The following is a 25354-nucleotide window of genomic DNA, read 5'->3' as shown; positions in this document are numbered from 1 at the left end:
CTTTTTGCCTTCATTTAGAGAGGACAAACAATTGAGATGCTTTTTTCCACTATGAAACAGGGTCTGAGACTGTCATTTTTTTTTTTCCTGTTCCGTTTTCAAAAAACCCCCAATTTTTAACCTCTGAGACTTTGTGAAAATCTACAAGCAAATAAGATATCCAGTAGCCCTTGTGTGTAAGGTTATTAGTATGACAGCTTCTGCTTGTTTGTTACACAAAGGGCTCAGCACTGTTCTCCAGTCTAGGTGATGACACAAGATACATGCAAACTACTGTTATATGGATATGGACGTTTGTGTTTGTGTGTGCTTAAAATCATCATAGACCTACTACATTGCCTTCAAATATCCAAAAAAAACAAAGCAAGGATTATTATTTTCAGGATTTAATATCCTCAAATCAGTCTTGTCTTCAATTTGAATTACTAATATTTATAATTCATGGTATCATTCACTTTTTTTTTTTCCTTCACGTTTTCTTCATATTCTGCACATTTGTCAGCAACTGCATGTAGTAGATTTATGAAAGTAATATTATAGAGTGTGTATACAATTGACTGTCTGCTTCTCTGTTACAGACACACCTGTGATACCCATTCTCTGCACTGCAGTTAAGACAGATGCAAAAAAACAAACAAACAAAGAAAGAAACAAACAAAAAATGAAATAAAAACCCTTAAGTTATTATCATAGGAAATGATGGGGGGGGGGGGAAGCATTATGTGTTAAGCTGGTTGTATGGGGTTAGTAAAAGGACAGGCTCTCAGCACTCTGATCAAGTACTGATGCTATACTAAAATGTGATATTGAGGCACAATCTTGATGCTGAGTGACTAAAATACCTCCAAATCCTAAAAAATATTTTATTATTTTCAGTCATAATTCCACTGTTAATGCACCGTTCTGCCTTTAAAATAGTGCACATCTGAGGTTAAAATATAAGCCATTGAAAGCCCACACTACCCAATGCATTTTACAATGACTAAAGTGTGAAGGATTTCTCTAACTTTCATAAATAAAAATTCTATTATTTTTAATCATTTTAGTAGAAACCAACTTCATGTGTTTTAGAAATATATTAACTTTTTAAAATTTTAATTAAAAACAAAATGTCTTGAAGTTACTTATAAATATGTTTGTCTCATTTTAAGATATTCATAAATAACATCCAGATACTGACCTTTTGCACTTTCTATGAAATAATAACCCAAGTTAGCAAAATAGAGTTTTAAGAAATGGTTATTAGACTTTTTTTCATTTAAGTTGCTTTTTTATAAATGTTGAGAGGAAAAAAAAAAACCCTTAACATATAGTAATATAACACTTTTAAAACTCTGACCATGGCAACAAAAACATAAAGCTCTTAAAATAAACAAAAAAAAGGCAAAATGAACGCATTGGATGGATTTTTTACATTCAAACACATTTCTTGCCCATCTTACTACAAAGATAGGGTCTTACAGTTGCTTAAGTGCATTATCTAAGTATTCCAATCACTTTTGTAAAAGGGACATTGTAATGATAATAAATAAATGCATGCAGTCTTGCTAATTTGATTATGTAAATGTGTACTTGTATAGTATCCTGGTTCACTATTACAAATCAACACCTGTTTATAGCTACAATATCAATATTTGAGACCGTTGCAATATTTAGACTTTATTCCTATGGGAATTGTGAAAAGTCTTTATCTTGTCTTTTATCTTTATGTAAAGTGATGATATATTAAACACTACTGAATGGAGATAAAGATACATTTTTTGAGCAAATATTGTGTTGCAGAGTTATTACATCATTATTTCCAACACTTTATAAAGTCATAACTAAACCTCTCTGTGCTATACATGTATTACTTAACGCACAGATTTCATCTTTTTACAGGTAAATGCTCTGAAATTGGAAAACATGCCATAAAGCATGGGTAAGAAAGCAAAAATGCAATTAAGGATGATTTCATCTTACAGTAATACTATGGACCTACTACAAATACAGAATTTCTCAACCTCAACCCTCAAAAACAAAACAAAACAAACAAACCCCCCCCCCTAAAGGTAACAAATGTTATTTTGCTCCTTTTAAGTCTTTATCAAACGCACAAAACTGAAATAGATCCCTAAATATGTCTATATCTCTCAGAATGCTTAGACTGGACTTTAAGGAAAAATGTTTCTTTTCATTAAGGATGACATTGTGACACACAATGCAATCTGTTTGTGATAGGATTTTCTGACTGAACGCAAAAAGTTATTTTCAGCGCAATGAATTCTTGTTTAGAAGTGTTTAGGATTTGAATTGGTGAAGAGAGACTAAAGTCTTAAAAGGGTCAAGTCCAGCTGCCTTTCAAATCCAGTTGTATTTCTGCAATAGTTGTGCAGGTATTTTAATAGCAGAAAAATTGGATGAAAAGTTATCAGAATGTATGTGTTTCTGAGAATTTGATGTTTGATTTTAGTCTGAACATGATTTCAAGAGACAAAACTATAATCGTTTTAGCCACATGGAGCATAATTTCCAATCTCAGATCGCATACCAATATAATTCTTTACCATCATACAGTTTCCAGTTTATTTAATCAATACAATGTCCTTCTTTTTTTGCTCTCTTGAATCTCCTCTTAATTGAATTCTTTGGCTATTTTTAAATTTTACCTCTAATTTACTAAGGATATTAATGATCTGTCATAACTGTATAAAGAAAATTAAAGAGTGTCATTCATAATTTTAAAAGATATTAAATACTTAAATACTGAAATATACTTCCATGATATGTTTATGGTACTTATTAATTTCTGACCTCTCCCTAAGTGTGAGTAATTACAGAATACTTATTAATAAACACTACTTAAATTAAAACAAAAACAAAAACAGTGTGCTTAGTTCATTATTAGGGGAAAAATATTTTCAATAAAGAGAGAGTGGCGTTCAAAAGTGGAAATGTTGTCTAAAGTTGACACAAAAATAAGTGCTCAAGTTACAAACTCCTGAAAAAAGGAAAAGCCACTGTTGTATCTGTTTTGTTGTGGGAAAAAGAAAAAAAAAAACATTGCAGAACTCTATCTGTGATGACTTACAGAGTGTTCCACATGTTTTACCCATTCTGTGTAAAATCAAATGTATTTTCATATCATTTTAACTAAATGAGTGAAATAAACAGAATTTCAGAATGGCTGTTATCATTCGTAATATGTATTAGTCATCGGTGAACTAAGCGAACGTGGCAAGGTCAGAGAAAATGTAGCTGTCACTGAAATGACGACTCAGAACAATGCTCAAGCCATGTAGTGTTTCAGATCAGAAACTTAATTCTGAGAACTACACCTTCTTCAAGATGTTTGTAATTACTGTTACAATGTGGATGTTATTGCTTTTGCCAATATATACATAGAACCTGATTGATTTAAAGGGATATTAGAAATTTTTGGAAAAAATAAAAGCAGATATAATTTGTATGGTCTTTTAAAACTGTACAAAACAGTGTGATCTTGCATAATTGGTATCTAATCTTCAGAATGTGTTTGGCTTGAGACAATGCACTGTATGTGCATATATACATTCGCTTAAAGACAACTATTTGATTTTTGTCCTGGATACATACAAAAGAAAACTGGGGATCAAGATAAAGAAAACTTTTATACTGAGCAATAAACTAAGAATTAATTTGTTATTATCAGACAGTTATGACTGCTTCTTTTTCCCTTTTTCCTATTCAGACTGACGTTGAAAATACCACTTCAGAAGAGGCAGCTGATTGAATATATTTTTTATGCTCCTTTGTATTAATCCAAAGCACCCATTTCCTTCAGAAATACCCACTTAACTGCCCTCACCATTCTCAGTCAGTGCAAACCGAATCATTCCAACAATTCAAAGCACAATCCTATGCTACAACAACAACACCACCAACAACATTAATAATAATAATAATAATAATAATAATAATAATAATAATAGACGGCTTAGGTGAGTGTATCTTTTAAATGACATTAATTCTCATCCGTAGCTGATTTGGCTTCAGACAATTGTAGTTTTTATCGTCATAAGGTGCTTGACTCAATTATTGTTTCAGCTGTGTTGACACAGCTTAAGAGCCTGTTGAAGGCCAGATTTGTTTGATCAGTTATATATACCCACTTAACTTTCCTATAAATAATAAAATGCTTTTTTTTTTTGATGCCATGGGCATAGAGGGGCTTGCTTAGATTGGCCTTAATCTCTTCTTGACAGGCCTATAAAATGGCTGAATTTGAAAGAGAAGACACTACTTCATTGGCTAAAGATGTTCCAAAAAACTGTTAAAAATGATAAACACCGTCAACTATTTTAACTGTAAATTGTACAGCTTTGGAATGGCCACTGCACTGGAGCCAAACGGTCATGCAGTTTTGTACGTTGGGGCAATTCTTTTTTTTTTTCTCCATGAAAAAAAATACCCCTAAAACCTCTGGAAAAAAAAAGAAAAAGCTTGACTATCGTAAACGGTAAGTGAGAAATCTGACCTGTGTTCGCATAACGAGTATACCCTTTCTAATGACTGACCATAAGCACGCATGTGGCCACAGCCCCTACTGTCTCCTGGGGGACAAGGCTGACCCATTTCATATGTACTAGATTTTTGGCCGGTCTTTTCTAGCAGCCTTTTCTTTCACAAGAAATGAGAGAGCGAGAGAGAGAGACTCTTTCTTATCCACCTAATAATCTAATCCTCTCTTCTAAAATCCCCTAGCCGGCTATGTGGCAGGCAGTGGGTGTGTAATTTGATTCAGCATAAGCGACAGCTAAATGGGGCGTTTCCTCTGCTTTCTTGTCAATTATAATTGTCTGATTTTGTTTCGGAAAGCAAGGTCAGACTCCCTTTGACTAGCTGTGGTCATGGACAGGCCCAGCTTTCTTGAGGGGCCAGCTGCACAATGTCCGGCATACAGGGGGAGACTCCATGGAAACTTTGATCGGCTCACGCCTTCTCCCCCATTATCAAATGAAACCCATTTGGGGGATACAGTGGGATTTATGAGTCTTTTAGAAGAATAATACAAAGGTTTGATCAGTCATCATTAAAACATTAAGACGAATTAGTCAAAATTGTGTAATTGGTGTAATTAACTTATATATATACATCAAAAATAACTGATTATCAGTTTGCAGTTAAAAAAATGTAAAAAAAAAAAAGAAAAAAAAAAAAGAAAGACAAAAAAAAAAACCAAAACCCCAAGCCAGTCTCCGTTTTACTTGGTCTTTTTCTTTGAAATGAAATCTGCACTTGGAGAGATCCCTCGTCTTTTCTTTCTTTCTTTTTTTTTTTTTTTTTTTTTAAACGAGGACAAAGCACGCTCCCCTTCCCCGTTGGGAAAACCGTAACTCTGAGGAGTAAGCCGAGGAGAGAGTGTGGGGCGGGGTGGGGTAGGGTGGGGTTGGGTTTGGAGGGGAGGGGGGTGGGGGGGGGGGGGGGGGTGGCTGTGGGGTCTCAGCTGCACCCGGCTCAGTCTTTCTGTGAGGAAGCAGAGGAGTGGGCTGGTAACCTGGCCCACCATGGAAGGACACAGCTTCAGCTGAAGACTGGGCATTTCCCCTTTTTGTTTCGCATTAGCCCCTCCTTTCCCTCCAGTCGCCTGCACCTGGACTATGGCGGGGGGGGGGGTTTTGTTTTGTTTTGTTTTGTTTTTTTTCTTTACTAATTATCAGTGCTAGTTGGGCGGCCGATGAATAAACACTCCAGGGACTGTACCACCTCTGCGACAAAACAATATGCTCTCTGGCGAGGAAAAGCATTGTTAAGCCGTTGTAGTCATTATAGCAGATGCAGTGAACAGTTGAACGCTAAGTGGGGGGGAAAAAGGGCATTCCCAAAGAAAAAGAACTTGGTCCTATCTAGAGTACACTATGAAACACCTGCCCCTGTACAGCTGCAGTAATGAGAGACTGCCAGCAGGCACTTTGCACGTCAAATGCATGGTCATGGGCATCGAAGAAGCAGACACTTCATATTGTTCAAGTGGTCTGAGATTTGCTCTCCTTTGTGTATAACTCTATTCAACATCTGAAAACAGACCAGCACCTTTTTTTCTTACTCCACAAACGGCACCTACCAGTGATTAAATTTACTGTCACTCTAACCATATCAGACAACAGATTAATTGATTAGTAGTGATGCAATGACTCTGTAAGATAAAAGAACGAGAGGTCACTGAGGTCACCAGGGAAACACCTCTATATTGTAGCCAACTGGACGGCTTCCCAGACTGTTTTTTCTTTTTTTTGATCTGACCAATGAATTCCTCAAATCTGTGAAATCCATAAGCTTTTCAAGTGCCACAATAATGATCCCCTTGAATATTTTAAGGTACAAAACTGTACATATCAAAACAACGATATCATGTACGGCCTATTAAAATCATCTTGAAAACTTAAAAAAAGAAAAAAGAAAAAAAGTTTGAGATATAGCCAGGCGTTTGGCCTAAATGAAACAAATGCTTTAAAGTACCTTGTTTTCATTTAACATTCTGTAGGACACAACTATCTTTTAAATGAGTAGGTGAGCCAAACACTATGCATTCTTTAAAATGAGTATTATGAGTGCATACTATATTGCAAATTGGTTACAAGTCCTTATTACTGTTTATATTGATTAAAAATTGTCTTCAATTTATAGCCATACATTTAGCATGGTAGTAGTGAATAGAGAACTATATATAGTCTATATATACCTCTATATATAGCCTAATTAGCACAGATGGTTGATAATCATGGTTTTGACTATCGATCAATTGTAAGGTGCGAAGATTTAAGATTCAACCATCTTTGCATCCAGTTTGCCTTTGAAATGTATGATTCACCGTTTGCAGAAGATATTAGGGTGCAAAACATATTCTCTCTGTCTTCTAAAAAAAATCGAGGCAAAAATGAAAATTACTATAAGATAAATCAAGTGTAAAATTTCACATTATCTTTCCTGTGTTTCTGCCCACACTGCATATCAGTGTGAAAAACAGCAGCAGTAAAAAAAACTGAAATGCTATATTTTTTAACAAAACTTTTATAAAATATATATGTATATATGTATATATAAAAGAAAATTGAAAATATTTCTTATAGTTTTTTTTTTAGTAAAGCAAGCAGCACTTTCTAAAATATCTGCTTGTTTTGGTTTTACGTTTTTTGGAAAAAAAAAAGAAAAGAAAAGAAGTTTTACACAGCAAATACTGATCAAATAAACACATGAAAAGAAAAAAAAAATGAACAAAATTTAGAAAGGAAAACAAATGAAAACAAAAGAATGTAAGAGCAGAATTTTTTTTTTAGGAGAATATTCGGATGGCCTGTGTGACAAGGGTGTGGCAGACAGGACACTCAGGATGGTTAAGCTCACAGATTCGGATGGCACACTCCATGCAGAAAAGGTTATGGCCACAGGGGACCAGGGCAGCTGTCACCTTGCTCTCAAAGCAGGTCATGCAGTCCCGGACAACAGCTGGTGGGGAGTCCGGTACCGGGAGCCGGCCGGGGAACGCGGCGCTGGCAGAGGTGGGTTCGCTGTGGGCGCGGCGTGCCTGGGCGTGAGGAGATCCAACTGCAGTGGAGCCGGTGGTGCCGCAGGGTTCGGGTAAGCCAGGGGAGAGTCTGGTCAGAGGGAGAGGCAGGCCTCCGAAGCTTTTGGAACGCTGCTGGGCGTAGAAGGCCACCTGTTTGGGGAAGTCGGGATCGCCCCAGCTCTGACTGCCCTCAGAACCGTAATATGAGCACGGTTTCTCGCCGCCGTTTGGATTGGGAAACTCACCCTTGCTGTAAATTCCCCCTCCTCCTCCTCCTCCTCCTCCACCTCCTCCTCCTCCTCCTCCACCACCACCTCCAACCACGGTGTCTGAGAAATTCTGGCGGTAGCTGCTGGTGAGCGGCTTGCGCTGGCCCCCCTGCAGCCCCCACACCTGCTGCAGGCGGCTCTCCAAACCCCCGCTACCGCTCTCAGGGCCCAGGCAGTCATTCTCATTGTTGTGGTCATGCAAGCCACCTGTACGGAAGGCGATGTGCGCCTCGATCTCCTCGCGGGCTCGCTCGGCGTTCCCGGGGGAACCCGTTATCTCAAAGACGGGGTCCCTGTCCCTGCTGGGAGTGACGATGTAGGTGCAGGTCTGCTGCTGGATGCGTTTGATGGTTGACCCCTTGGGTCCAACCACAAGACCAACCACCCGGTAGGGCACTCTAACCTGGATGGTAGTCTGACCAGGCATGGGTGCTGGAGGAGAGCCACTGAAAGACACGCCCAGTTTGTTACGGGATGCCCGCAGCATGGAGAAATGCTCCGCTGCAGAAATGATCTCACGCCTGGCCAGTGCGACATCCTCCTTACGACCAGTTATGAGAAAGACGGGTTCTTCACCTCGAACAGGAGTCTTGATGTAAGTGTTGGTCTTTGCCCGTAAGGCTTTGATCTTGCAGCCTGCAGAGAAGAAAAGGGTAGGGTGAGTCAGTGCAACTGGAATTCCAGTGGTGAACTCTTTAGATACAAAAGTCGGATACAAAGGATCTAGACCAAAACAATAATCAAGCATGTCTTTTCTTGGAAATAAAGTAATTTTTATTTTAACTATGATAAAGTAGCTCACCTTTAAATGCTTTTATCAACTCTATACCATTGGTGAGCTGTTAATAACCACTTGTAATTTAAATACTCATAGTGATGTGCCAGACCTAATATGACCCTAAAATTAATAATTAATAATTAAAATATTTATATTACAGAGAATGTTTCATTTAATATACCATTACGTGTAACCATTGCCAATAACTAAAAAATAATTAATATCAGTTAAAATGTTTTTGTTTTTTTTACAAGTAAATGACTAAAAGTAAACCTTAGGAAGACTGTATTCAGATCTACCACCCAAAAAATACAAATGTTGTAATTTCTATAACAACCCCACCAAACATAGTTTCTGTCTTTATTCTCTACGTTCTTACTTATCTATTGTAACTTAGTTATTATGACTGGCAGTTTTAAGCTTATCTGTTAAAGGCTTATACAGTGGAAAAGTCTAGAAGACAGAGCAGAGAAAAGTATCACGTAAAATAGGAAGAAGCATCTGCAACGTGATTTTCAAGGTAACATTTAACTTTGTAAGGACATCTTTATTCCAATCATCAGTATCTCAGTCCAGAACAAAACATTTGCAGACCAAGGTGTTAAACACACATGTGTCTAGAGTCCCGCTATGAGATTCATATATACCACATGGAGACATTTATAAGCCTCATACTGCATTCTGGTCGCCCTGTGATATTTTATCAAGTGGTTAATGGCTCCCATTTTCCAACGGCCTGTTTAATTCATGGATCTCTGCTTGTCTGTTTCGTAGCTCAAGGTATACATGAGACGCTAAAAAAACCAACCTCCACCTCCTCAGAAACCTGGGTTTTAAGTCTGACACTGACAGCAGGGAACATGCAGCTGTCTCCTGCTGTTGAATAGCCTCACACACTGCAGGAACACAGCCCTTACAGGCATGGCTGCCACCGCAGGTGAGTGAATCAGAGGAGAAATGGAGGATATTTGCTTGAGATGAATGGAGGAGTGAATGTGGATGGCAAGAGTGTTAAGAGATGGTAACTGTGGCCTCAGTCACTATACTGGCCTTGTAATTTTTCATTATTGCTTTTTACTCCAAATAAATATTATCATTTCCACTAGTGAGTTATTGTGGTTATTACGCTGTTGACTGAAATTATGGTGAGATTATCTGGTCATCAAAATTAGAAAGCATGGACGATAATGGAATTCAACTGAAACAGTAGATGTCAAAAACAGATGTTAACAATTAAATATACTTAGTTAAATATTATTAATGTGATTATAGGCTTGTTTAATAAAAAGTAAAAACTAGCTCTAAAACTTTCCATAGAGATGGGGGGAAAAAAAACCCTGTATTGTGCATATGTGCTTTCAGAAATGTCCTTATTGCAAATCACATCTTCAACTAGCCACAAAAATACAAAACCAAATCATAAATTCCAATATATAAATAATAAAATGACAAAGTGTAGTACATTGGAGAAGTATTCCTACCCAGCACGAGACAGAGCTGAACGTCTGGTAACTAATGAAGCACCAAATCAAAAGAAACTAATCCAAAAACCTCCCAATCAGCAGTTCTCATTCAACGCAAAACCCTCTGCTGCACGAAGGCTTTCAGGTTCCACCCAACGGCACTGCTCAGTTCCCCCATTAAAATTCAAGCTTACACTTCAGAGTAACCACTAGGAGCCACACAGAGACATCGAGACACTTAATAGCAAAACAAAACAAAGTCAGCACATGCAGTTGATGAAACAATGTGTAAATTACAGACTTGACATTCTCAGAACTGTTATGATGCATATCCCCCCCCCCCCCAAAGCAGAAACTGAAGAACTCCGAAAATATCATTTGTCTCTCTTCTCCATATCCCACTGTGACCCCTTGCTCGTAAGCATGTTCAGTGGAGTGGAGCTGTGGGGCTGTTGTATTGGATGACTGGGCGTGACTCTCTTTGAATGTTCCGCGACTCTGTGCCTCGTGCTCCTTGTCTGACCATCTCCCATTAATTCCAAAGCAACGCACAGCTAAACAGCAATACCACACAGAGCCGTGGACTAACAAAGCAACTATTTAATAGTCATTAAGAGGATCAACTGCTGGAACGAGGCAAGAAAAATCACTTAGAATAATAAAGCTTGCACGGAGTTTGGTGTCACTGAGTCGCCACTCAATTTTAAGTATGTCAAGTACAAGTCATAACGGTGCAGCGACAAACGTTACTCAGCGTATTTGACTGTTATAATACATAGCTACATAAACCCCAACCAACTTCTCGCTGAGTCATGTTTTGACTGCTCTGTTTTGATTATTCTACTGACTATACCCCTCTACTTACACGGCTTTAGACTGCCACCCCACCCCTCACTTTCACACCTTTGTTTGATAACTGCTGTCACAAGGAATCTCATTCGGTTTCTCGAATGGCCGTCAAAATGATGGCATAAATCAGACAAGGAACAGGGATTACACTTTTAATGCACTAAACACAGGTTGACCACTAACTTAATAAGTAGCGAACATTCTCCATTGTCCTACAGAGTCAGCGGTTCAGCCTGCAACAAAACAACGCGCTGCATTAAATTTTTAAGAAACTGTTGAGACAACTTCATGAAAAGAAATATCTTCGGCAGAAAGACATCACTGCTTCATGAAATTGTAAGACCCGTAACTGTATATGCAAAGAGAATCAGCGAAAACTTATTAGTCTTTCAACGTGTTTTTCAAAACTGTCACCGCGCGCGCAGACGACAAAGGAAGCAAGTGCTTCCAATGCCTGAAGCGTGCGTCTGTGTGCTGACATTGATGGCGTGGGTCTAGAATAATGCGCCCATGAGGTAACGGTTACTCTGCTGGTACTGGTATTTCTTCCTTTCTCTAACTAATCTGAGACAACTTAATGGATACAATGTCACATTTGACTATGTTTTCATAAGTGTGTCAAGTTATGACTTCAAAAACAGCAACAATGTGGCCATGTCTCGGCGGAACACCACAAAAAGGGATCACCACTCCCTTTTCTTAGTCAATAACACTTTGTATCATTTCTAAGGCACTGTCTTAACCACAAACAGACCGTTTAAATAAACGTACATGCAAAACAAGCTTGGAATATGTGGGCAGTTGCGCATCATTGTCTTTACCTTGTCTCCCCACTATTTCGGCCACATGTTCAGAGCTTGGCACAGGAACACACTCAGTTATGTTGCAGCCCCGTCCTTTCGTTTCAGTTGAGGAACCCTCATACAGGACACATAACTTGCTCTTCCCTTGTAACAATCCAGTGTCCCCACCTCCTCCTCCTCCAACGCTGTTAGCGTGGTTGTGATGGTTATTGTTATTGTTACTCCGGTCCTGAACTCCTGTGGCAGGAGCCCCGCCACCGTCTTCGTTTTCTCCAAGACCCAGCAAAGACAGTTGGCCCAGTGCAACTCTAAGGGCACGGGAGTCGTCTTCCTCTTCATCGGTTGGCACCAGGAGACCTTCGCTACCGAAGCCGGAGCTGGCTAGATCCCCGCCGTAGCCCCCATTTTTCTCCATGATCCCTGCTAGAACCAGCAGGCTAGGCATGGCTAACAAAAGAGTATGAGACAAAGACACGGGAAAGAGACTGGAGAAACAGCACCCTTGCCGCCTCCCCGCCCCCTCCTCCCTCTAATTCCCCCTATGCAGTAGTCCCTCCCATAGACCGGCCCCCTCTTTCTGCCCGTTACTTCCAATACTTTTTACAGCGCACAAGGCAAACGGGACACAAGGCTGTCTGCACGGAAAGGGGCGAGGCAATATGTTGCTCCACCCCGTCTGGTTTACACCGTTCCCTCCTTGCTGAGACAAAACGAGCAGACCTCCCCCGTTACTCCATCCAGTCCTAAGTTCTTGGGCTGGTGGCATTAAATCTGCTCCTGGATTGAGCCACCTCCGTTGTGAATAAAGAGTAGCCTATATGATACAAGTCTCCTTTTGTCTCTGGAGGCTATTCTCTGGCTAACAAATAAATGCCACTGTCGCAATGTGCAGTCTAGTATTGAAGGGGCAGATTTCCAGAGACATGTTTTCTGCACATGCCTCATGAGGCGCGTGCACAAATAAACACATGAATGACAGCTAATATGTGTTTTTCGGAGAGCTGGGCGTCGTTAAGTATCATGTCTTGGCCTCACCCTGTAAGCGCATATATGTTATGCTGCGTTTGTGATTCCTTTGCCTCTCGTTGTTTTGTTTTGTATATTTTTCGATGATTCTATCGTATCTTATTCGACTCCGTAGCACCAAAGAGTTAAACTGACATAATTTTGGGTGCCGCCCACCCCTCTCGCGGTGGGTTGCAGTGGGTCACTGTGTTGGTGTTGTTGTCTCGGCTGCCGTAGCGCAGGGCATGGTGTGTAGTGGGAGTGGGACTACATTAGGTTATGTGGTAAAGAAGGAAGACAGGGTGTTGTCAGACGGGCATTGCAGAACCTGTGCTGCAGCAACCACTGATCTTTTTCTTTAAAAAAAGAGAAAACTAATTTCCAGTAATCAGAGCTATTGCAGCATCGAGAGCAAACCCCGAACAAAGACCAGTCACGTCTTTTATCACAGCACTGTCAAGTCAATATTTCCTTAAGACGCCACGCCTGACTGGAATTATGTAAATTATGCACGCAATAGAAATCTATAATAATAGTTATAATAATAATAATAATAAAATAAATAAATAGATATAATAATAATAATAATTATTATTATTATTATAGTAGTAGTTGTAGTAGTAGTGGTAGTCGTAGTAGTAGTATAGTAGTTGTAGTGATAGTATGAGGTGACATAAATTCCTTTGAATTTTAATTATTATCATGTATCACTGAATATCTCTATATTGCCTGTTCATTATTATCAGGATGAGGTAATGACCAGTGAACACTAAGCCATTCTGAGTCATCACTTTCATGAACCATTTCAATCCTAATGGGAGTGGTTTTCTCAATCCCTCCATATGCAGGGCATGAGTGGTCAATGAATGCTTTGATGAGCATGAAAACAATGGAAACTATAAACCAGGGATATGAGTATATCCAGATTTCAACCCAGCTGAGCGTTTGAAGACATTTTGGAATGGCACCTGAAATAGTGTTTTCCACTGTCATCAGCAAAACATCACATGGTGGAATTTCTATAAGAAAAATGTTGTTGAATACTTGCAGGAGCCATGCCAAAGATGCACTGACACTGTTCTGGAGTTCCAGTACCCTATTTAGACACTTTACGTTGGTGTTCCCTATTTTTCTCATGCATGTGTATATTTAGAATTTTTTTTTGTATATCGTGTATTATTCTAATAGACAGTACATATCGTTAATTATAAGAACTTCCAAAAAGAATGATTTCATGTCAGTATGAGACTGATCAGGTGTGTATAATCTTTGTCTAGACAGTTAACAACAACCAAATAATTAGGGAGAGGTTCCCCGGTGCATCCTACTGTTTGTTTGCCAGGGGGAATCAATACAGTTTGTGAGGATGGTACACCATGGTTAGCTCCTCATATGTTCACTCAGATCAAACATCCTTGTTTACCATGAAGGGATTATTGTGGCAGAGGCCTTCTATGCAAATGAAGGAAGACAATGGGCAGGGCTGGAAAATACCATAGAGGAGCCCGAGGACTGTAGCATAAAAGAGGGGTGTTTCTTGCTTTGACAGTAAAATGGGTCCAGCTTCTTGGTAAAAGGCTCAGTATGTCCAAAAGGTCATCTGCCTCCACTAATGGTGTCTACTGGGAGCCTAAGGCCCAAATCAATATCATCTATGGATAACGGATAATGTTTCCTGCTCACCCCAGTCTGTCTATGTCTCTGCGTTGGGCCTATTTATAAAAGGACTATTTTTTCTTTATTCTTACCCTTTCTCAGCAGATTCCCTCCATGGCCATCTGTTTCAGTGATGAATGTCACAGTTCATGACAAGCAAGCTGCTGTTAGAAAAAAAAAAATAGTCATTTAGAACACCTGTTGAAGTGTCACATTCTTTGTCCAACCACCTGTATTTGCATAATATAAGAAAGACAAAGCACACACCACTCAACTTTCACAGAGACTGATGGCCTTACATGACATCTGCTCTTGGAACTGTCGCTGAATATAGGCTAATGGCTGAGTGTCAAGAAGTCGCTTGATAAGTTAAACAAGTTTGCGGAAATAAATGATCTGTTGTCTTTTTGAAAATACATGATTACTAGTATGGTTGGATATTTTAGCTTAAGCACTCTTGTGGATAAGCAGCTCTAAATGAAATACAAGCCAATCTAATTAAGCACTCTAATGAGGGAGGGGGGGGGTTGCATTAGCATTTTGCTATATGAAAACAAAGGGTGTTTAAGCATTTAGTAATCACTCAGACAGCAGATGTAATTCAGAAAATTACATTTTCTTCTGAGCTTCAACGCACTTGTATCTACATATATATAATTCAGTGCACATCTTCAGTCTTCATTTCACCCTTTCACTCATATTGCCCTCTCACTCTTTCACACACTCACTTACTCACATGAGGCTTAAGCTGTTCTCAGCTGGGAATATGAGTCAGGTGGTTATGACTTCATCGCTTTTCTTGACTATTAGGTCATCTCTCTCTCTCTCTCTCTCTCTCTCTCTCTCTCTCTCTCTCCCTTCTTTGTCCCCCTCCCTTTTCTCCTCCTTCTTTGAATGACCAACCAATCATCAGAGACACTTAGAACCCAGTGACACACCTCAAGTGGTGAATCAGATTCTCAACACCTCATGTTACGTGTCCTTACCCCTAGGTGATCTCACCTCTGCCTTACGTCTTCAGTGGTGCAGGGAATTCAAATTAATTCAACCTGCTTTAGTTTGAGACTTATCTGTTCACTATATGTTTCGAGTAGATCTCTTGAAAAAAAAGTAAATGAGACATATAATGAACAAATGACTCTTTGACAAGTAATTTAATAAAATGAGCCAAGACCCAGACATTCATTGTCAGTGAAATGTACTTTAATTTAATAAAATAATTTGCAATATGTAGTTGTTATTATTATAAATTATTTCTCCGTGTGTCACAAGGATAGTTATTCTTGTTTAGGAATGTATAATCAACTATGCACAGACTTGCTGTTGTATGCTGACAAATTATCATCTATTGCACTGTTTGCCTGAGTAAAATGAGCTTATATTAAGCACTCAATCAGTCACCATGAGATTAGCTGCCTGTACATATGATTTACTTACTTATCTGTGTGGCCCTGCACCTTGGTGACTCGGGAGAAGGATGAACTCACATCTTTCTCTGTTTCTGTGTAATTGTATATTTTGGCCAGCTCACATCAAGATATTTACACTTCAGTATAATGGCGACTGCGGTACAGAAATGTTCAAGAGGAGAGTGCGTAGAGTCTTTCATAGAATACAGCAGTATTTCACAGCAGTTTCACAAAGAGGTCTCATGGTGATAATTCATTTTTATTTTGCTTTTTGGGAAATAAAAAATTAAGTGATGAAGAGATAGGCGATTTAAATTATTAACGTCTGAAGAAAAAAAAAAGGAAGTCAACATCAATTCACTCAGCGCTCTGGTTTTACGGGTATTTATATTATATTACTGATGTAGGTGTCAAATAAATGACGACCTTAACAGAATCGGTTCGGAAGGGGAAAACAAATAATTTTTGTTTATGCTGCATTTGATCCACTAGAGGGAGTTATTAACACGAAAAAGTGAGTGTTGTCCTCTATCACAAACACTACCAGTCCTGTGTGTACAGTGCAATGTTGGATTTCTCTCGGATTAGATGAGCAACACTTTTGAAGTTGTACTAAGAATTTAGGACACTGATGGGTATTTAAGTGCACAGATACTGGTCAGGTGTGGAATCTCACTAGGGCTTTGTTTCAGTCCTAGTTCAGGAGTTCCCATCTATTTGCATTTTTATAGATTTAAGTAACTCTAAAAAGCAAATGTGTGACTTGTAAATCTTGAACAATGTTAATATGCATTTAGAAAATCTCCTTTTGCTGATATAACAGCTTGTAGGCATTTTGTGTAGGTAGGTTGGAGTCTTCTTATTCTTGCTTTTGGAGGTTTTCCAATATTCCTTACAGACCTCCTCTAGCACCAGAAATGTGTTTAGGTTGTTGTAGATACACTGTATGTTTGAGAACACCACACAATTTTGAATAATATTTGTATCTGTGGATCTGTACAGCCATTTGTAAACCTTCAGTTTTTTGCTTTTAAGTATTCATGTTTAATTTTGAGGTCTGTTTTAAGCTGTTGCTTCCCTGAAATATATAACCTGATCTCTACTTCAGTTTCTTGACTGCCTGGGAAATCCCCTTGTAGGATTTGTTGGTACAATTCAATCCAGTCTTTCCTCCACCTACATGATATGTCCTGTTCCACTGGCTTACGCAATACCAAAAGGTAACAGGTTGATACTTTTGCTTGGTTTGTGAAGTGTTCTGTCCTTTACATGCTTCACCAGTTTTTTAGTTTTTTTCATCAGTTCTAATCATTTTTTTCTGTACTTATAATGATAGAAAAGGCCTCCAACTGACTGTTGCCTAGCAGATCATTGCTGCGTAACTGTAACATGGTCTTGTGAATAAGTACCCTAGTGTCAGCTGAACTTCTCTATAGAATTTAGGTGGATTTTATTTCAGTCCATTATTCAAGCCCATAAGTCTTTTCCTGATTTTCCCTTGACATCAACTGTTCTATTGGACTTACATTTCTCGACAATATTCCTTCCCAGTTGAAATTAAGAATCATTTGGAGGGTTGTTTATAGTTTTTTCAATTGTTATTTTACTTTACTAGTCAGTCACACACAAGGATGAGCATTTACAATTTACAATTTACAATTTGTTATTTGGCAGATGCTTTTAGCCAAAGTGACTTACAATCAGTGCATCAGTCGGATTTCTAATAGCTCATGAGCAGAGATCACATTTGAACTTGGCTTTGTGCTTTGGACACATTTCCTAATGATTTTGCTGAGATCACAGCTGTTCCTCTGTAAGAAAATTCCCATGTGCTACTTTCATGTTCTTTTGATTTTATATTCAATCTATTATTTTGTACTTTCTTTTTTTTTTCTTTATTCTCAGGGGTCAGATCAGTAATTGTTTTGCATATAGTTCGTATCACAACTGACTTGAACACTTCCTTTCCAAATTCCAGGTAAAGGCCTTACTGGTTTCACCTGCCAGAGGAAGAAAGTCATTATACAAGAATTACAGCAGAACTCAGCCTGACTCATTCGACTGGCCCCTTGAGTACATAGTGCTCCACCTGGGGAAAGAGAGGGAGAGGAGCCTGTCATGTAAATTTAAAGAAAATACACCCCCTAGTGGATTAAAACACAAGCACAATGCTTTGTGTTGTCACTACTGAAATAAAACAACAGTTGAAAATGTCACTGGAAACTTAAATACCCCACTCTGACAGTGTTGCTTTTTGGGACTGATACTGAAAATCAGTCATGCTAGCACTTTCATTTTAGTTCATTATTATACAGAAGGACGAGTAATGGCATGCTAGTGAGATCACACCTGTTTAGGGCTTGAGGACATCCTCTTTAAGTTCTTTTGCCCGGACCATCTGGGAGCTTCACCTGAACTAAGTGCTTTATCGGAACACTCGCAAATGGGGGAAAGCAGTACAGAAGTTGGTGGTCATGCTCAGGTACTCGGTGTTAATGGACTCCTGTTATTGGCTTTACAACAAAGCAAAGAATGGAAAATTAGAAAACTTCCCTACCTGTCTCATACCTAAACTACAAAATAAACAAACATCTGACAAGGATTCTGATTTTTTACAGATATTTTATTCTGCTGTTAAAATAAATTTCGTTCAAAATATGTCCTCCACCCCAAATGTTTGCATTTGAATCTCTCAGTCTGGGAAAGAACTCATATGACGATATCATTCTCATTTTCTTAATAAAGTAAGATCTGACCTCATTTGGTAACTTCTACATTACAGCTTACTGGAATCTTGATCAGACACCTTTATTCCACAATTTCTGTTTCACTTTCAACACAGAAACTTAAGGTGTGGTCAGACAGAGAACAGATAAAACCGCCTCTTCCTGAGTGTTTTCATTTCTTTCTGAGACCAGCCTAAAGTGTGCCACAGCAAAGGTAGGAACAGTTTCTTTAACTGATCACATGAGCTCCTCAGCTTCAAGATGATTAAGATCAAATCAGTGGTCACGTACAGAGATGCAAAGACGTATACAGAATTAACTTTGTATGTACAAGAACTGGCATATTTTTATTCTTTCATTTTGAAATCTCCTCCTAAGTCTGCTCTTTCTCTTTGACAGAAACAGGGTCTGTGTTTCTCTAAGATAAGAAGATATGTATGTTGTGTTGTACCAATGGTACAGGGAAATTTTGGTCAACGGTTCACTGTGAATACAGGACTTAATACTAATATAACTTAGCTGTAACCATAAACTTATTTGAGAACCTGACCCAGTGAAATTACAGTTATTCTGAAAAACTCTATTTATAGCTCAGCACTCTGAACACTGAACCTAGAAATTATTCAGAACGCAGCTTCAATACGCGCGTAATGTTTCAGTATGTATTTTGCTCTGTACAGTTTGTTAACGACTGAGGAAATGTTGATTAGGACTCGTGGCATGGTGCGAATTCCATCCCCACAGCAAAGTAACCTGGAATCTGATCTGGAATTCACTGGAAATGTTGTGTCGTCGAACCCGGCGTCTGTAGGTGTTACGACGACAGACTTTTTGCTGTGATGTACATTGTCTGCGAATGTAGTTGGGCTTGGCCATGGATGAGGGAAATTAAGATCAAAGGCACAGATAGGGACAGAGAGGAGGAATGCGCCTAGAGAGTGTCAAAGAAAGGTGAAAGGTGAGGCGTGGGGGGAGACCCTATGCAACTTCTAATATCAAAACTAGTAAAACATTTATTAGACCTTGTATTGCAGTGTAAAAAGTCTCTCCTCCTATTGCCGCCCGACAGCTGTTTTATGTCATATACGTTGTAAAATTTGTTTAAGAGCGTAAAAAAGAATATGTGTTACATAGCCTACATTTGTATCCTACATACACTGTACTTCCGGGGATCTTCAGTGAAAAACATAATTGCGGTTGAGTTTAGCTTTGTGGTGTTGACTGATGTCTGTGAGGGCGGAGAATTAATCCTGAGAATCCAGTCTGGCCACATTATTTACTTTTCTTGTTCCTGCTTTGCTCTATTTAACATTTAACAACACAGTGGAAATTTAAATTTATTTATTTAGAGACAGATAGCACACAAACTATAACATTAGTGTTGTATTCAGTAGTTACTTCTCTAGAATTCGGTGCTTCTGCACAGATCTTAATTGAAAGTCTAAACTGGACTAGAATGACTGGGCTGAGGCATCAGGGCGAGTCCCATTGTGCACATTCACAGAGCAAGCAGCAGATCAGCTGCAGATCAGCAAATGCACTGGTCACGGATCATGTGGTCAGGTCTTGTACCGTTGGCTACTTTGTTCAGAGTTCACATGAGGTCATCTGCACAGCGTCTTTTCACATGTCACATCCTCACTGTTTTGTATTAGTTTTGCAAGCTACACTGAGCCTTTAAAAAAAAAATCATTTTAGTCATATTCACAGCATCTTTTATGATCACTGAGAGTGTGGTTTACTGTTCTGCTACAATCTTCTTTGGCTCTCCCCTTCTCATGACATGCAAAACACTGTTCCTCAAGCGACAGGTATTTTTAACCACATGCGCCAGTGTCTGCTTATGTCTACCACACCAATGAATTTGTTTCCCACATTCCTTGGCAAATGTTGATCTCCACTCTCTGAAATGTCCTGCTATTTCTTACTTGACCAAGACATTGATATAGCACCAGGCTGGATTTTTTTGGTGTTCACAGTCATGTATTGAAGTAGTTCTGAGGGGCAGGGTGGGGAGGGTCTTCCCAGTTGTTGGACTCAGCTAGAGCAAAGATTAAGGCAATCATAGTGAACCAAAGCAAACAAACAAACAAACAAACAAAAAAACAGGGTTTACCCTGGCAAGAGAGTCTGAGGAGCTCATCTGATATGTATTCTTTGTACGATGTGTCTTTATCATTTTCTTTTTTCTTTTTCTTTATACATTGTCTCTTCTTTTTCTACCCCATTGTCTCTCACTCACAGTTTATCCTCAGTTTAATAATTTAGAGCAAATTGGCTTAAATAAGTAAAAAAAAGTGTCTTCATAAGCATTGGGTCACCCTTGATGCTTAAGAACGGCCAGTTTCTAGGAATATAATATCTATACCTAACTTTTCAAAAAGACCATTGAAGCGGTTGTAGAGGTGCACAGTGATCTGCCTTAGTGGATTTAAATACTGCACAGGTTTCAGTACCACTGCTCCTCTAAACAAACAATCATTTATCAGCATAGCCTGAAGATGAGCCAGATGCTCCTCCAAAGATCCCCCTGAACATGTCATCTAAATAATTGAGACAAACTGTTCACTGCAAGTCTGCAAGAATCCGCCCTGTCAGATGTAGACTGGAAGACACTGGGCTCATATACGAGAAAGAAACAGGTTTCTACTTATCTCTGTCGTCAGTATCTCTCTGTGGTTGCAATAGTGCATCGCAGTGACGACCGCTCAAGTCCAAGGTGGAAAAACTCCGAGTTGCTATGAGGGAATATAGGGATTCACGAACATACCTTAGCAAGAGGGCTAGCCACAGGCCGACGCCTCGAGCATTTACGCAGATAAAAAAAAACAAAACAACAACAACAACAACAAAAAAACTTGTCCTCATAATTTACTCCAAAGCTTGAATTGAGCATCTGTTCAAATACAGAGACGCCCCTGAGCATTGCTCACAGCCCTTATTCCTGCCACTTATCCCTCGTCTGGTTCTCTACCACTGGCACTGCCACATCACCAACAGATAACACCTCAAAGGCTACTACAAACCTTCCCCAACCATACAGGGGGCTCCTCAGGCAGCAGTTCTTCATCTCCCCCAAGCTTAGTTCAGGTTAACCAATGCTATTACGTCCCTCAACACCCAAGGCTCCTCTTGTTCCCTTGGCTCTCACCTTGTTGTTTTGGTCCAGCTTCATTTGTGATATTGTTATGATATACATCATCATCATTATCATCATAAGGAAAATATTTTCCCTGTATATTTAAGCACTGAAATAATGTTGTACATCCTGTGTCATTCGCCTTTATTGAGGAAGTAACTATATAATACAGTGATGCCAATGATTGGAAGCAGTCATCTTGCTTTTTACAGCTTCACTTCTATTTGCCATATACTCAGAAGATGGGAGATCCCACCAAAACATTGGCTGGAGGTTGCTTTGGGAAAATTTACAAAGAGAAGTATAAGGATTCCTGGGCTGCATTAAAGAAGGTGCCTGTGGGTTTCATAACCAGACAACAACTTGATAGGGAGTGCCGTGTATACCGGTAAGTAAAGGGTTAAATACTCACATTACTAACTCCTCCTCCCAGCTACTGTATATCAGTGATGACAGAGTAATGACATGCATACTGTACATGTTTAAAAGCTTACAAAATATATGCAAAATCAATAAAGTGGGTGAGCATTCCTGTCATTTTCCTTATTTTTAAAAGAGATCTTACCTTTGTTTATGATTAGAAAGCTTATTGTATGTCCAATCTTCAAATGTGCAGCAATGCCCAACATCCCAACGTGGTCAAGCTCTTGGGTGATCCTTGGCTGAGGGATTCAAAGTGGCACATCCCCCTGGAATTCATCACTGGAGAAGACCTGGAAACAACGATTTTCAAAGCACGAATGTCTAAAATACAGGTATGAGACAGAAATGACTTGGGAACTATTGCAAAATAAGACTAGTTTATGATGATTTAAGTTCAGTTCTTGGTTTGCAATGTTGATACATCGTCACCAATGACAAAGGAATCATATAGTGTTTAAAAACAATTTTAACTGCACAAAACTGCGTTAGCGGAGTACTTCTAAATTATATTATAAATGATCTCACTGATCTCATTGTCTTTCAACAGCTGACACCATCTGTCAAAGCCACCATTATCACTGGCATGTCTGAGGGTCTTCTGCATCTGCATAGCAAAAACATTGTTCACCAAGATATCAAACCAGATAACATTATGGTGAGGGTGATATTGTATGTGTGAAATAAAACTACAGGCCACATTATCCTTAACAATGAATAACAAGCATGGCTTCCATCCTCATCTTCTGACTGCATTTACAGGTTGAGCACCAAACCCATCGTGCTGTGATCATTGATCTAGGACTGGCAAAGTTCTCACATAATGGGATTACCACCGCTGCAAACCTGGGCAATGAAGCATATTCTGCCCCTGAAATCTTGAATGGTGGCGTTAGGGATATGCGTTCTGACGTCTGGGCCATGGGTAAAGTTATCGCTGAATTCTGCAATCGTGTAAGGCTGCCAACCATCTTTGTTTCTCCGGCCAAAATTGAGGAGAATCTCAAGGACCATCCCTACTGCAAATGTGTTTCCAAGATGGTGGACAGCGATCCTTCTAAAAGAGCCACCATGGCTGGGGTGATTGATGACATCAGAAGGGCTGGGATAAGTCTGAGAGCAGAAGAGAGGGGAACAAGAACAGGACCGGACATAGGGGGCATCAACAAAGGGGTAAAACAGAAATTCCCCACAGTAACACCCACTCCACAGAGGACGGAAGTGAAGTCACCATTAGTAGGAGCAAAAAGTTCCTTTCTCTCCCCCACTCCACAGAGGACGGAAGTGAAGTCACCATTAGTAGGAGCCAAAAGTTCCTTTCTCTCCCCCACTCCACAGAGGACGGAAGTGAAGTCACCATTAATAGGAGCAAAAAGTTCCTTTCTTTCCCCCACTCCACAGAGGACGGAAGTGAAGCCACCACTAGGAGGAGCAACAGGTCGTCTTGTCTCTCCACTAAAAGAAGAGGCTCAGGCTTTGACTCCTTTGAACTCCAAGTCACAGATGAGTCAAAGTTCGCTTCTTCAGAATATGTCTTTTCCTTGTCCCCTTCCGACAGATGGTAAAGTGGTTCACCGTCGTTATGTGTCAGAGGATGGCAAAGCTGGCACTCTTGAGTATAAGGAGGTGGTAATGAATCAGGGAAGGGTTGTTAAGTATGAGGATTTGAAATACACCAAAGACTTTTAAGAACAAGAACTGGCTACTTCCAGAGATCCATGTTTTTAATATGTCTAATGTGATACTTTATTCTTGGCACTGTGATAGGCATTGATTAGATACGAAAAAGACTGCCACAAAAATCACAGTGTACCTTTTTATGTATCATTTCTTGGGCCATCCACACAGTGCCACAATAGACGAGAGAGAGAGAGAGAGAGAGAGAGAGAGAGAGAGAGAGAGAGAGAAAAAGAACTTCTGTAAACCATTTTCAAAATTGCTTGATTTTTTAAATTTGAAATCAGCTCATTGCTGAAAAGTGTACATTTTTTTTTTAAATAGATGCCATTCAGTTGGAAAGGGAGTTCAGTTGGAAAGTAGACATCTTTATACTAAAATCCCTGAACACTGAATTACCTGATTGAACCCTTTTCTGTACAGTTTAGAGTATAGCAAAAAATGGATGAATTGTAAATATATACGAATAAATGGATGTACCACACCAATATTGAAATAATCTTATTTTATCTTAATATGCTCAATGGATTTTTGACTGGTAAGATTATAAGCAAGCCTGGTATTAATCACATCTAAGTAAACAAGGTTTTAATTAAAAAGCAAGGTTTTACAACACTGAGAAAAACCTCAAGGTGGCAGTGTTGTCCATCACTGTGCATAAGGTGAACCGTTGTCATTCAGATTACTTAAATTTGTTTATTCATTTCAATTCCAACTCAAACCACCTCATTTTAATGTGAAAAGAAATTCAAGTCCATAAACCTCCGGCTTTTTTCTTTTGAGTGAAGATGGTCCAGTCCCAAACCATATGGCAACTGTGTTGCATGACAAAGCTGATTGATTTCAAAGCAATACCGGACAAAACCGATTGATTTTTTTAAGCGTGTAATTCAGGGCAATATTTTAATGTGCTCAGGCTGCTGAATCATTAACGTAAAGAATATATGAAGGTTACAAAAGATTACAGCCCACCCATATAAAGAACTGTGAACTGAATAATCCTCAGGCATTCCTCTTTGGCCATGGATTTTCTAAGAGTATAATTAGATTTAGTTCCAGCATACATTACTTACATTACTGATTGGCATTGCAAATACTTTTCCCAACAGTTCTTAATTTTTTTTTTTTGTTTTGTTAATATGTACAACAAGGCATGAATGTATGGACAGGAGACAATACATTAACCGTTTCAGTGCCAAAACAGTGAGTCAAATGTAAACGGTGGGGCCATAATATAGTTCCAACTGACCCCAAAGTAACTCTCTGACATACTGGCATGATCTTCCTTTATATTGTTTGTTTTTGCCCCCAAAAAGTGAATTAATGGGCCTCTATAGATTAGAAAGAAAGAAAGAAAGAAAGAAAGAAAGAAAGAACGAACGAAAGAAAGAAAGAAAGAAAGACAGAAAAAGAGAAAACAATTCTGTGCTTGTTAAAGGAATGTGAATGTGTAGCATTCATGTCAAGCAGCTTTTGCACTGACTGAAGACTGAAAGAAAGAAGCCTCATTGTGTGGGTGTTGTGATAGTGGTTGTGATGATTAACTTGAATGCTGTACAAAGCCATTCTTAGATTATAAACCAGAAGACATTCCAAGACTGTTCAACAAACTGCTCTCTTTGTCACCAAATGGAC

General features: G+C 39.1%; 2 protein-coding genes across 2 annotated transcripts; one reads left to right on the top strand and one right to left on the bottom strand.

The window, feature by feature from the left end:
• Positions 1-7291: 7291 nt before the first annotated feature.
• mex3a (mex-3 RNA binding family member A) lies at positions 7292-12395 on the bottom strand. The gene is made up of 2 exons (XM_030783353.1): positions 11706-12395; positions 7292-8430 (listed from the first exon to the last, which is right to left on the bottom strand). Exons 1-2 carry the CDS (start codon positions 12130-12132, stop codon positions 7292-7294), a joined length of 1566 nt encoding a protein of 521 aa, XP_030639213.1. The 5' UTR covers positions 12133-12395.
• A 9469-nt stretch (positions 12396-21864) lies between these two features.
• Positions 21865-23731, top strand: LOC115819676 (serine/threonine-protein kinase Aurora-3). Its single transcript, XM_030783178.1, has 4 exons — positions 21865-22010; positions 22239-22377; positions 22593-22700; positions 22805-23731. Exons 1-4 carry the CDS (start codon positions 21865-21867, stop codon positions 23729-23731), a joined length of 1320 nt encoding a protein of 439 aa, XP_030639038.1.
• Positions 23732-25354: the final 1623 nt, after the last annotated feature.

The sequence above is a fragment of the Chanos chanos genome, chromosome 8, assembly GCF_902362185.1.
Source record: "Chanos chanos chromosome 8, fChaCha1.1, whole genome shotgun sequence".
NCBI classification, from domain to species: Eukaryota; Metazoa; Chordata; class Actinopteri; order Gonorynchiformes; family Chanidae; genus Chanos; species Chanos chanos.
This window is presented reverse-complemented; position numbering and strand designations above follow the sequence as displayed.